Source organism: Centropristis striata, chromosome 9 (assembly GCF_030273125.1).
Source record: "Centropristis striata isolate RG_2023a ecotype Rhode Island chromosome 9, C.striata_1.0, whole genome shotgun sequence".
In the NCBI taxonomy this organism is placed as follows: domain Eukaryota; kingdom Metazoa; phylum Chordata; class Actinopteri; order Perciformes; family Serranidae; genus Centropristis; species Centropristis striata.
This window is the reverse complement of record NC_081525.1, coordinates 29,530,279-29,544,948: the sequence shown is the minus strand read 5'-3', so window position 1 is coordinate 29,544,948 and position 14,670 is coordinate 29,530,279. Positions and strand designations below refer to the sequence as shown.

Here is a 14,670-nt window from a genome sequence, read left to right as displayed (position 1 = left end):
AGCGAAGAAGGAAGCGACCAGAGGGAATCGATAATCACCGGCCAGGTCAATGGGATGGCTAAAAGCATGAAGTGTCAATGGGTATTTAGTTCAGTGTAATAAATCACCCACTGCACAAGAGCGATACAGCCAAGTGTTTGTGTGTGTCTGTGTGTATGGGGCTGTGCGTGTTTGTTTAAATGAGGTTGTGTGAGTCTGTCTGCCCGAGTGTGTACTCGCTCTCTGTTTGTCTGAAACTATGTAGGTGTGTGTCTGTTAGTGTTATGTGTGTGTTTAGAGAGAGGTCGTCCCCCCGAGACACGCACAAGTGGCCAAACACTCTGAGCGCCTGCTTACCAAGCCTGAATGAATTAAGTAGGTCATGTGAAAAAGGGTCAAGTTTCTTAGCATCGATTTCCAACAAGATGAATCATTATGCAAGATTTGTGAACCACTCCATTTTCTCTTTGTCCTTTCCAATCGAAGCCTTAAAATTTTACTTTCAGATGACAATGAACAATGCTTCTATGACGCACTTATCACCCTCCAAAGGCCCGTTGGAAAAATATGTTTTGCAATATTATGGCAGGGCTAAGACTATTTGGAACAAATTAAGGATATGAATAAAGTGAAAGGAGAATCAGATTGAAAGCGTTTTAAGGACCCGTTCACCCCAAAATCAAAAGAACATATTGTTTCCTTTCCTGTATTTATTTGCTAGATCATTTTGGTGTGAGTCACTCAGTGTTGGAGATATCATCTGTATAAATGCCTGCTTTCGCTCAAATGCAATGGAACTATATGGAACTTCACTTGTGGTGATCAGAGCATCAAAAAAAGAAAAACATGCACTTGGTTCCACATGATATTTTCATGAAACTGCTCAAAAGTTTGTTTGTGGATAATCTTGAGTAACCAGGTCATGATTTCTGGAGAGAGACATTGCTTTTGAGTTTTTAAAATGAATTTTCTGGAACACTGAACACCATAAATGCCATATAATACCATCATTTTTGAGAGAAGGCAGGCAACTGTACAGCTGATATCTCCAACACTCAGCAACAAACACCAAAACAATCTGGACTGATAATTAGCAGGGTGAACTGTCCTTTAACAACTTTTTTATATCCTTCAACCTTAGATGAATTCAAGGTGAACATTAACTGTTAGCAACCTTGATGACAACTGACATAAACTAGTATTATTAGCTTTAGTCATTAGCTGAAATGCTGTAGCCACAACAAGGTTTTAAGGGCTTTTATTTTTCTGTTTGTTGTTAGTCTGAATAAGCTCTTTGAGGTTAATTTTAAGGACACTTTAGCTTGTTCATAACATGTTTTAGCATGTTGGGGGGTCTGTGAAGCACACATTTAAACTCTAACAATAGTTATTATCTCCACAAGCTAACAAACTTGGTGTATTGTTTTCCGTGCATGGTTGTGGATGTCATTCCAGGTCTAAAGGGAAAGCCTTGCTATAAAGTGGAATTCCCCTTTTATGACCCATCTGTTTTGTAAGATAAATGATATGGTGTGTGGACAAACACACGCACAACACAAGGAGACGGCGTATAAATTGGAAATCCAAGGCACAACAGGAGTGCAGGTCTAGATAAGTGTCTACATGCACTCATGATGCACAGATGCTACAGGCAACACAGACAGACAATGAGACAGAGAAACCCACATACCAAAGTGCAGACAGAGAGTCGAAAGAATATGAATGAATACATGTACACACAGGCACACACATATTGTGGTATGTGAAGGCATATACATCAATAATTGAATGCCCTCCTCCAGGCAAACATTCACAAATGGCTTTCACACCTATCCTTTACACCAAGCATGAGTGGTAGCATTAATAGTAGCACTTGTATGTCTGTCTCTGGATCACTGTCACAAATAGACACAGTTTATGTTTTCTCAGTCTAGCTTTAAGTCCGATGCTTTATCTGTATGTGTTGTGCAACACTGTGAAAAACACAGAGATGCTGTGACTCAGACTTGGCTGGACAGCATCCCTGGGAGAGTGTGTGTAGACTGTTTTCGAGTGGGATTTTTTTCTTAGAAATTGATTTTTTCTCTCTTATATGCTGTCTCTCTCTCTCTGCATGGACATTTCTGTGGATTTTACTTAATCTCAGTCTCACTGCTCTCCCCCCTCCCTTGCAGCTCGCTCAGTATGTTGTTTTGTTTGTCCTCTCAGCCACTGTATCGGCTCCACTTAAACACTCTTCACCCCGAACAAAAATAGGCTGCGACGCTCCCGTCGCAACACCTCAAAGGCATACAAATAAACACACGCGCAATACATTGTGCATAAGACAGAAACAAGGCAACAGGGAGCGTAGATTTCTTTGTGTAAGAGAAAAATAAGAGGAGGGAAAACAGAGTGAAAAGATAACTCAGGGACAACCACCGTCTGTGGCACATTCTGCTACAAAACAAAAAAAAAGGCAGGGGGGAGAGACTCATCTCCAGTCTTTCTGTTGGTAATGTGGGAAATCTGGAGTGCAGAAAGGCTCTCCACTGTATGTATAACTATTGAAAAGGAGCATCTGTTGTGGGTTTGCTTGTAAAAGAAACGGGGAGGCGTTTTTTAGCTGCGATGCCATTCTGCATGGGAGCAGAGGGAGCATCGCTGCTGCATTGTACCTCATCGAGGAGGAGGAGGGGGGGGCAGAGGGAGGCAAAGGAAGATGGGAGGACGAAGAGGAAGGAGGGCACTAAAGGCTGTGAGGGGGTTTGTCCTACTGATTGTTGCAGTCGAGGTGGCTAGTGTGTTTGGCTTCATTAGTGCTTAGTTACTTGGAAGTAAAGGAAGGGCAGAAAAAAGGAGGGTGGGCGACTTCCAACAGCTGGGGTGGAATGTCCCTGCAAGTGTGTTGGGGTGAAAACAAAATATAAAAAATGGGGGCCCACCTCTCAAAACACAAGGGCCAAGTCAGAGGGCCACACAAAGGCAAGGGGAGGAGCGCTGGGGGTCTTTGAAGTATAGCCGAGGAGGGGTCAAGACTCTTTCTGCTCCTCTTTAAGCCATTGTGAGGGCCACATGGGAAAGCAAGATGGGGCTGTCACTGGCACTTTGTGTGGGGTAGATTTGGATGCCAGGGCGTGCAATGGGTCAACGGCAAGAGATATTTTAGAGTTTAAAGGGTTAGCTCATGAGGAAAGTGGTCGTTTTCACATGTTTTTAGTGCAGTGGAGGAAGGGGAAGGGAACATCTGTGACTGGGCGGGTCGGTGAAATTGGATTGCAGTGTATCTTTTTCTGCTCACTAAAAAGCAAATCCTGTTGAATCCTAAAACATAATCTGTTGAGTGATTTGCAGAAGAAGGTGTGCAGGAATGTTTAACCCTTAATAGGGCACTCATTGAAATACTTGCAAATTCCAAATTGCAAATTGGGAAGGGGAATAATATTTTGAGGAATAAGTTTGCGAGATTAAAGTGGCAAATCTATGAGAAAAAATGTGCAGATTTATGAGATTTAAAGTGGTGAATCTGCGAGAAAAAAGTTGCTTTTCCCCCCCACTTTTTTCTCGTAAATCTGTGACTTTTTTCCATGCAGATTTGCCACTTTAAATCTCTTAAATCTGCGACTTTTTTTCTTGTAGATTTGCCACTTTAATCTAGTAAATTTGCAACTTTTTTCTCGAAATATTTTTATTTTTTATTTTGGATATCGGCTGAAATAGTAAATATAGCAACTTGTGATCAATCCATATCAATTTCATGCTTAAAATAATAACTCTTGGTCAGGCTCCACCCACTTTCAGCTTTTCTTTGAGATGCATTCAGATACAGATAATTTAGCTGGTTGGAAAGATAGTGGTTTACTCACACCATTCATTCAATTAAATAAATGAATACTAGTACATTAATAAATCACTCTTAATCTAAATGAACACACACACACACACACACACACACACACACACACACACAGTACGGTGAACTCACCCCGGTCTCAGGGTGTGCAGTCCAGGCTAATTCTGTCGTGGCCCACTTCGTGTCCATCAGCGTCTCTGTGAACGGAAGCAGAAAGAAAACAACCAGGTCAGACAAAGAGGAACAGGGCGACGGAGAAGATCAATAGAACTTTCAATAGTTTTACAACAATGTCATAAAACTTGTAAAATGAACCGCGGAAGGCGATAAGAGGCTTTGACTAAAGTTGTTCTCAGATAACCGGGTGAATAACTGAATGACAGAAAGTGCGTGCTGAGAGCGATATTAGATTCAATTAGACAAAGAGGTAGTGTACGCCTGTATGTGACAGGAAGACCAAGAGACAGTGCTGCGGAGATCGAGGTGGGTGATCTACGGGGTATTGTGTGACATTTTACTGCCGCTCCGTGTCTGGCTAATTAGTCTCAATTAGACGTTTGCTTTTACACAGGGGGAAAGGAAACAACAGTGAGTCTCGCTGAGGAACAGTTCCGCTTCCCACAGGGCACTGCCTCCAACACACACACACTTGATAATAACACCCACACACATACAGCAAGTAACAGGTTGTAAAACTCACAAGATATATAACCCAACAGAAGGCTTGACTGAAGAGGGGGGTTATAAAGTTAGGCATCACAAAAGAGGGGCTCTTGAGCGGAACAGAGGTCAATACACTTCAATTGGATTCACTTTCTGTCAATACTTGAACACATACACACTTCAGGTTTACCTTACTTTTATGTCTGTACACACCATGTACACAATACACGCAAAATGGTGGAAAGGGATCTCTCCTAAAAAAAAAAAAAACTTTTTCCACCCTGTTGTTTCTACTGGCAAAGACGGCGCCTTTGTGCAAAGCAGGGAAGGAACACTATAAATGTTGAGTCTTTTACTACCTGGCGATCAAGGCGCAGTATGCAGCCTACCGTTATTATCTCAACCGCTGTGCTGTTCTACAAGATAGTAAAAGATGATGAAACGGCACTGCCAGAAAATGAGCTTGATTGTCTGTGGTCATGTAAGGAAGTGCGGGATGTTCCATTTCCCCTGGCTCGGCTGCAGGGCTTGAACCTGAAGAAGTTTCTCAGCCCTTTTTGCTACTCATCTCTGAGGTCTCTCTCTTTCTTTGATTGTTTCTCCCCATAAGCTGACAGGAAACGGGACTTGGGAGCACAATAAAAGAGTAAACCCCAGGATTTCACCACCCCCCTTCTCCAAATACCTGCTGCCACCACTGCTGCATTCAGGAGCACCAGTGGTGACAAACGCAAATACCCTCGAACTCAGAGACCCCTTGTGAATCATGTCTAGCTCTGTGGGGACGACATGCCCCTACAGCTGGGAATTCCCATTGAATTCCACCCCCTCAGTCTGTGAGTGACAGTGTCTCTGACATGTGTATGCGCCTATTACACTTGCTAGAAAACACGACTTCCAAGAGAGTTCCTGCCAAAGGGAAATATTTCTCCGTGCAAAAAAACAAAAAACCCCACATACAATCAGATTTCAAATGTAGCTTTGGCTTGTTGCCCTCAGGCGAAATGGTCTGGAAGCTTCACTGTGAGCCAGTTCAGGCAGCGAGAACTGTCTCTCTGGGAGTGGCTCTGGGAGCTGAAGTGAATATCATGTACTCGCAGCAGCGCAGGGTCGAATCCAGCTTGCGACCTTTGTCTCAAACATCCCTTCCCTTTCTAGCCTGTCAGTCTGCTTTACCGCTCTGTGCTGATGGTGGTAATGCTTTCAAACAAATCACAAATTCAGTCTGCTTTTGCCGAGAGCTCTCTTTGTAACCAGATGCAATGAGCCACATTTGTCTCTTGAGCAAATAAGGGCCTACTAGTGTTTTCATCTCAGAAACTGTGTCAGCGCATATTAGCTGCGGGACTTCCCCTGACTCATACCATGACAGTGTGTGATTTGGGACCTGTTACCGACAGCTACGCAGGTAGTTACCTAGCCGGTGTGGTGGAAATTATACACCTCCGCCGCCTGGTGTTTATTATTATGACTGGGCCGTGTGTATGGTGTGTCGGCTTGTCATTAGAGCTGACCTTGCTGAAAATGACAACACGGTGGAACACAATGACAGAGTCAAAGAGGGGAGAGACAGAGATGAGAGAGAAAGAACGAGAGCAGAAAGAGAGATATGCAAAACACACACGCGCAGATGTGCCGTCTGACTCAGTGGTTTAGACAGTGGATCATTCGGGAGTGCATGTGCAGCAGCTTCCCTTCTCGATGAATCTGCATTGTTTAACCTTACTGGGTCTGTGCATGGATGTGTGTCTATGTGTGTGTATTTGGTGCAAAGCTCTGTATTGTGCCCAAAGTGGAGCACCAATCTGGAGTCAATGGGCCAGAGCAAAAGCACTGAATGACCCCGACCTAACCCAGCCGCTCCCTCACTGTCAGTGTGTGCATGTGGGTGGCTTGTTTGTCTCTGCACACCACGTTTATGTGTGTGTGAATAACACATCAGGCGTTAGAAGCGCACTGCAATATTCATGACCGTGCAGCAACTTCACACACCTGCACAGTCACAGAAAACACACACACAAAAGAAGAAACAAAAAAAAACAGAAAATAAAGTGCTATATGCCCACGCACAAAGTAACCGTTTGTGCCAAACCGACAAACCAGTGCTGTATGGATGATAAAGGATGAGAGAGAGGCAGAGTAAGACAGATTAAAGAGAGAAAGGTATTTTTTTTAAGCAAACAACCTCTGAAAGCTTCTAAGACCATGCTGGCGGCTTGCCTAATGGGCCCGGTCGTGAGAGAAAAAAAGAAAAATAGGCAGGAAGAAAACCAGAAGGACGAGTTGAGGGAGAAACAGCCATTGTGTTGCTATAAGATCCTCCCATGTACATAAACAGACTGTGCTCTCATATGCCTTTTGGCTCCATACGTTTCATTTCACCCTTTCATATCCTGGAAGTGTAAAGTAAGGAAAGGAAAGGTTGGAGAATGCAAACAGAGTAAATCAGGCAAACGAACATGCAAATTTACTGTCGTAAAACACACACACACACACACACACACACAGTGAGAGTGATGGATGTAGTTGTGGGAGGTAGCACTGGATCACAAATGCACAAGGCTGTTTAATCCATCTTCTTTGCACGCACTCTCACTTTTTTCTCATTTATTTCCAATCTCTTCCTCATCATCCCTGTGAAACGGTGGATCTAATTCCCCATCCTCTCACTTTATGCATCTCTTTCTCTTCATCTATCCCCCTATTTATCGCTCACTTTCCCCAACTACTTTCTCTTTCTTCCCTCAACTCGGAAGTGATAGATTTGGCCTCTTTTCATTTGTCTTTCCCTCCTCTTTCTCTTCCCTCCTCCTTTTCTTGCCGATCTCTATATCTGCGCTTGTGTTTTCACGCTGTGCTGTGATGGATGTGACGTGCGGTGTACGGGGGGATGTTTTTCAACCTCCTACCGCTTACGAAGACTATTCAATTAGAGAGGCACTGTTTGAGTAACCTGAGGATTGCTTTAGTAAAGTGTTATTTATGATCGAGGTCAAATGCACCTGGGATTAGCATAACAAACATGGGGGGAAAATGGCAGCGTTCTGTTTTCTCTGCGAACTCTGATTGTGTGAGAAAAATTGCAGAAATACAAACAGGCTTGGAGAGATCATATGCAGGCAAATACATGCATGCACGTACACACACACACACAGGCACGCACGCAAAGCCAACCCCTACACTCTAATCCCGTAATGACAGGGCAGGCCTAATAACAGGGGAGGGCACTGAAGCATTCGTCCCTATGGCCGCATCTACACATTCACTCACACGCACACACACACACACAAACACACAGCACCCACAGTTACAAGCCTCTTAAAATATTTCTTTGTTCAAACAAGCAGACTTCTTAAAAGAAAGAAGGAAAAAAGACTGAAAGAGGAAAGGGGAAGAAAGGCTATTATTGAGAGAGGAATGCATAGTTGTTTCACAGGGCTGAGTCCCCGGGTCGCAGGGAGCAGACAGGTGAGCTATTTCAGCTTGGATCTCACCGCGCACTTTGAGCTTTTTAGCGTGCTCGTCTTTGTTGGCGTGACCCTGTCAGATGACAAGTGAAAGGTAACTGAACCAAACACTTAGAGAGCTAAAGGATATGTCTTGACAACCTTGAAAATAGAAGCGTTACTGAGCTATGTCTGAAATGCTAAAGCAAAGCTGACTTAGATGTGCAAATTGTACTTTTCTGCCACTAGGGGTCTTTCAATCGAAATAGTAACAAAAGACGAAGCAATGCCATCATTGTTGTCAAATTTCTTCAGCGTTCATTGTTCAGGAGATTTTCCCGGGAGACATTTATCCACAAAGGTCTCCCTCGTGGTTATTATAGTTAACGAAAACTAACGATATAAAGAAAACTAGAATTGAAAAAACATTTTCGTTAACTGAAATAAGGATAAAAACAAGAGTTTTAAAAAAAAACGATAACTAACTGAAACTGTATTTTGTGGTTACAAAACTAACTAAAACTAACTAAAATTTTGTGAAAATGTCCTTAGTTTTGGTCTTTGTCAGATTTTTTCATACATGGTTTTATGGGGCTGAGATGGATAAGACAAAAGGAATAAACGCAACATTTATTGTGACCTTATTGAATCTCGCACCCAACAAATAAACTTTTTTTTTTTTTTTTTTTTATGTATTTTTTTGGGCTTTTTCATGCCTTTAATGGACAGGATAGTTGAAGAGAGACAGGAAACAGGGGGCAGAGAGAGGGGAATGACATGCAGTAAAGGGCCGTCCGGTGCGGGACTCGAACCGGGGCCAGCTGCAGCGAGGACTGTAGCCTCTACACATGGGGCGCCTGCGTAACCCACTACGCTACCGACCACCCCAACCCAACAAATAAACTTAATTACAAAAAAAAATAAAACAAACACTAAAACGAATACAAACTTAACTAAAACTAAGCATTTTCCAAAAACTAAAAAACTATTGAAAACTAGCAAACTCACTCTAAAAACTCATTAAAACTAACTGAATTTGAAAACAAAAGTTGACAACGAAATTAAAACTAAAGCTAATGAAAAATCTAAAACTATTATAACCTTGGACTCCCTGAAGCCAAACAAACGGACCCGGTGATTAAAACCGGTGGAAGTACTAAATAAAGCTGTCTCACCTTAAAAGTCGTTCACTCGATGCTGTTGTTTGAAGCCGAGCTGCTGCTAATGTTTGCTTAGCCTGTTTCCTTGCTAACTAAAGATCCAGATGTTCAGGAGGTTTTTACTGGGAGCAGAATCATCTGCAGATGTCTCCAAAACAAATGGACCCGGTAATTAAAATACTGAATGAAGCAGTTTAACTTTAAAAATCTGCATTTCTCAGATGCTGTTCGGCACGCCGGTGGTGGAGCCCAGCTGAGCTGCTGCTAAGGCTTGATTAGCTTGTTTCTCTGATTACTTAAGAACTTAAGATCCAGACGTCCAATGATTCAAATCCTCAATCCGATTAAAACATATAGTTAAAACCCCAAGATCTATAAAGTGTTTCCTAAAAATGTGGCTTAAAACTGGATAAAAATACATTTATGACAGCTTCAGGCTGACAACCACTACTGACGTCATTGTCAAGCAACCGACACAGTTCTTGATTAAAATTACAGATTTCTCTGATTGAACATTGTTGGAAACATTTCAAAACAATGTAAATACTTGATTCAACAAAATATAGAACATAATTGAGTTATTTTTAGATATTTCAATGTGAAAATGTTACATTTAATACTTTAAATAACTTCCTGTATGCTTGGATTCCTGCTTTAACCACAAAACAAAATGGCTTCTTCTCATGCCAGCATCATCTATTGTATTAATGAAATCTGATGACAGCAGGATTTAGTTTTTAGCCCCAAAAAAAGAAGAAAAAAACCTTCAACCCCCCCTAATGACTCCTTCCCCTAAATCCTTCCCTTCAGGCTTCTCTGCTAGTTAATTATCTGCTCCCCACCTCTTCTCCGAGTTGCTTTTGTTGTATTCTCCTACAGTCAAACAGACCAAGCACATGGCAACCTGGCATGGGGTAGCCACTCCATTAAAATACTATGCCGCCTGGTTGCCAAACACTTGAGCCTCTGTTTAGCCACAGAAACAGTGAAATGTGTCAACATTGAGAGCGAGGACCCCACGCTCAACATATTAGCGCTATTAGCCTGATTGTTTTCTGTGCTATCTTTGTTGGCTCCGCTTTTGTTATATGAAGCGGAGGCAGAGAAAGAGGAAGAGCGTCAGAAAAAAAAAGAGAGCAGGAGGAGAGATGCTATTCAAATTCAAATTGTCCAAGCAGCCTTTTTGCCTTTGTGCGGGGCCAGAGTGCGATGATTAGGAGAAGTCCCCTCCATTTTATGGCGAGACCTCCCCTTCAGCACACACATATGCACACACACACACACACACACACACATGCACACGTACACACTCGCAGTCACGGTAATTGGTTGCTGCGACATGGACAGGCCAAGGAGGTGATTCCTCTGTGGAATTCCTGAACGGACTTGCCTCCCATGACAAAATCCCCCCCAGCACACACACACACACACACACACACACACACACACACACACACACACACACACACACACACTTCACCCTGCTACCACTCACTGTCAGTCATCCCACAATGGCTGTCACACAAGAGGTTTGTGTGTGTGTGTGTGTGTGTGTGTGTGTGTGTGTGTGTGCGTTAACAAGGTTACGCCATCGATGCAGAGGAAATAAGCTCCTTTTCCACCTTTCTGTCTCTCTCTCTCTCTCTCTCTCTGCTCGACTCTTATTTTTTCTCTTTCGCCTCTCACTCACTAACTCTTGTATCATCTCTCCTCATGGGGGAAGTCTAATGAACGAGTCTTTGCCCTTTGCATTTGTCGCCGGGCCCCTGGCCCTCAATTATTTTCCCCTCGTCAAAAGATACCTTGGGGCTGAATACTATTTGGGTTGAACCAGCTTGCCATTTTTTTTGTCTGCCGTCTGCTCGGCCCATCGTGTCTGCAAAGGCAATTTCAGAACAGCAGCTCTTACCCGATGACTCTGGGACTTGTGATAAATAAACAAAAACAAACACGATGTTCTTTTCTGTCAGAGGCTTTGAGGGAGCAGAGCAGAGCAGTCGAAATGGGGAAGAAAGGGCTTTGATCGCAGCGAGCAGGACATTGCGAGCTGGTGCAGCTGCTTTTTGAAAATTACAAATAACGTGTGAGCGTGTGTGTAAGTGTGGGTGTGCCCCAACCAAGGAGTGTATTGCCATTTTCAAGGGCTCATGAAGTCTAGTCTAGTTCCTGTACTGCCGATGGACTGGGCCTCTTTGTCTTTACCCCCTCCTTTTTTTTCTTTCTCTCATCTCTCTCTCTCCACCCCTCCCTATCCCCTTCTCTCACTAACTCTCCTAATTACAAAGCACAGGGGATCTGACGAACAGGTAGCCCTTAGGGCAGCTGTCTACAAAACCAGGTGTGCCTCCTTGTTCGTGTTTGACGACATGTGCGTCAGCATATGTGTGTTTGAATGAGTGTATGCATACATGTATGTGTGCATGTCGGGTCCTTAAAAGCTGGAGTCTTGCCGTGAGGAGTATGAGACGTGTGCCTGTTTGAGTCATAGATGTATCAGTGTAAGTGGTTGAATGAAACTGGAGCTTCTGCTTTGTTTACTGTCTTGTCACTATCACTTTAACTCTCGTACCTCTTAGGATTAGTCACTGAAGAATTAAAACTTATTTCACTGTTTCACTCAGTGAAAGTCATTACACAGGAATTAATTTCTAACTTAATTTAAAGGGACAGTCACACCAAAATCAAAACTTTATTTTCCTTCTTACCTATAGTGCTATATAATTGAATATCAGTCTAGATTGGTATTTGGTTGATTTCCAGAAATCATGACCTGGTAACTAAAGATAATCCACAGATGTTTTGTGTAGGAATTATACCGAATAAACTATTTCCTACATGAAAATGCTAAAAGATGAAGCCAAGTGAAGCAAACTTCCCCCCTAACTCCTTTTTGTGTGTGTGAATGTGCACATTCTCTCCCTTCAATTCCCCAACTTCCTAGTTAACCACCTGACCCCTCACCCTGCCTGAGACCCGCATTCACAGCTGTCTGCATTGTCCCATGGGTTCATTGAATGGCTCTGTGTTTGGTTGCTATTGAATAAGTCGCAGGCCCTTCATCAACAGTAGTGACAACATAACACATATACACGCACATGCACACATTCTTGGTTGGGGGTGAGCCATTAGCACTTGTTTTATTGGCTACTTGCTCTCTGACACAAGCACTTTAGATTACCTTCAAAAATCCAATTCTGGGACGGTTCAATGGGAGTCCTCGATAGTGTGTGTCTGCATTTTATCGGAAGTGCCATCTTTGCTCTGTTAGTGGACTTCGATCTAATCAGCAAAAAATTTTGTCGTTGTTTGCTTTAAAATGAAAGTACCTGTGTTAAAGCAGCGCAGCACATTGCCCTGGACATGCAGTTTAACTTCCAGCTGACTGACATGGTGTCTCAGCTGAATACTTGAGCTAGCTTTGAACCTGCAACCTCTCAGTTACCGCTTCATTTCCCATACTGTGAGAGCTGCACTTAACATTTTGCTCTCAGAGCGGAATGTGAAAGCTTTTGTTCACCGTCCATAACATTCCACATTTATCTTTGTGTCTCTTCCTGTTCTTTTAAGCAACGCCAATCTTCACGTGTGTGCTGCTGCTTCCACAGAACTGCTGATGCAGACTATGGTGACTTAATAACAGAGTTCTGGGCCTTTGTCTAACCACCTTTGTTTTTTTTGTTTTGTTTTTTTTACAGCCGTGCCTCCCTGCGTGACGTGAAGTTTACTGGGTTTCATTCCCTAGCGAAATATTCCTCTGAAGGAGTCATCCAGACCCTGCTGGTTTACAACACTGAGCTGTTTGGCATTGTCATATGAAACCTAATTAGGGCTGCCAGTGCTTTAACTCACCTCTCACTGGAAAAGCAAGCATGGGGCCACATATTTGATGCTGACATCATGCGAAATGGAAATATAACTCCCACATTTTCAGTAAACGGGGATATTTTCACTAGAAACTAACACAGGTTGAAACAACTCTTAAAATGAATCAGACCTGAGTAATAATTAACAAAGAATTGCCTCATTGCATTAATGATTTTATAAGGTTTGATGTCACATTTACCACTCACATTTCTCTTTGGAAAGGCATGTTTCTCATTTGCAAATGATTACGTTAAGGGCATCAGGTCTGCCTGTGTTTAACCACCATCAGGAAATGGGCACAAAACCAGATTTCTGTAGGGACACGGGATGTTTACATCACCTAACATGGAAACTATTGCCTCAGCTGTTACCATGAATTAAGCAATTTTTCATTCACAACCCTTCCTGGAAAGTCTCCACACTGCCTGTGTTTTACAACATTTCATAATTCAGTCAAATTTTTTCCCTCCTCCAATAAAATTCAACATCGAATGCTGACAGTAAACACTGTTTAAGTATAACACTCTAGTCATGAATTAAATGGTTGAATCCAAGCATTGGGTGACTTGTGCAGTGTGTGTGCCTCTGCGTGAGACGCGAGATGCCATGATCTGATTTCCTGGTGAATGACTCAGCCAACTGCGACTGAAAAATGCAAACAAGCAAGCGAGGAGCAGGTTCCTTTTCGCCTCAAGGATCTGCATATGGAAATGCAAGTCTCCCAGTCAAGATTTTCAGGTGTGTGCACGTGCGTGCGCGTTTGTATTAGTCAGAGTGAGAAAGGAAGCGAGACAGAGTAATTTGGCTGTCTACTTGTGTGCGTGTTCGTGTGATAAGAGTGTGCGTGTGTGTCACTACAGCTGTTGATTTAATTCTGTTACACCTCACAATCCCTGGGGGTTAGCAGCAATACCTGGAATACAATCCATATTTAAAGTACAATATAGTGTAACTGCAACCTCAGCAAGCTCTGATTGATTTACTGCTCTGCCACGCAGATGAAAGGCAGACAAAAACATCACACGCATACACATGAACACAAGTAGGTGCACATTTCAGACTTCTATAAAAAGACTTCTTTGACACATACCAAGATAACAAGCAGGCAACACACCTCGGAACATCAGCTCCGCCATTACCTGGCTTTTAACCGCGCATCTTGTAAAAGCAGCACTTTTACTCAGGCAATACCTTTAACTGTGTGTGGGGGCTCAAAGCCTTGCTCCAGAGCACTGAAGTAGATTTTCAGGCAATTTAATGCAACAAAAAGTTAAAGAAAAAGAATAATTCCCTGTTATTTAACTTTTCTTATTCCAGTCATAAAAGAAAACTCCTAAGATATCCCTTTCTTTAATGCAACCAGAGCTGAGCAACAACCCAGCCAGCAGATTCTTTCACATCTTCTAAAACAGATACATGTCTCTTTATCTATCCATCTCATATTGCATGTACTTTGGCTTTTACTTAAAGCTTGTTACTGATGTTCAACAACTGCCTCATTAAATGTTCATCTACAAAGAGAGAGACATAAAAGGGGGGCGGCGGAGTAATTTACTCAATGAGATAAAGCGGTGCCGATATTCTTTGATTTGCTGCTTTTGTCTGGCCCAAACCTGCGGACTGCTCTGATGACTCCTCAGTGGATACGGCTAATGAACAAACGGATCGGCGTAGCTCGCAACCCTGATAAGAATCATGCGAGGTGGTGCAGATGTTAATAAATATG

At 42.8% G+C, this 14,670-nt stretch overlaps 1 protein-coding gene across 7 annotated transcripts in view; it reads right to left on the bottom strand.

Annotated features, from left to right (window-relative positions):
- LOC131977441 (ephrin type-B receptor 3-like) overlaps positions 1-14,670 on the bottom strand; it is a 65,621-nt gene that overhangs the window by 27,795 nt on the left and 23,156 nt on the right. For all 7 annotated transcript variants that reach the window (XM_059340737.1, XM_059340739.1, XM_059340740.1 and 4 more), the window contains exon 2: positions 3,944-4,008. In XM_059340737.1, coding sequence (XP_059196720.1) covers positions 3,944-4,008 — 65 coding nt within the window. The remainder of the gene's footprint in view (positions 1-3,943; positions 4,009-14,670) is intronic.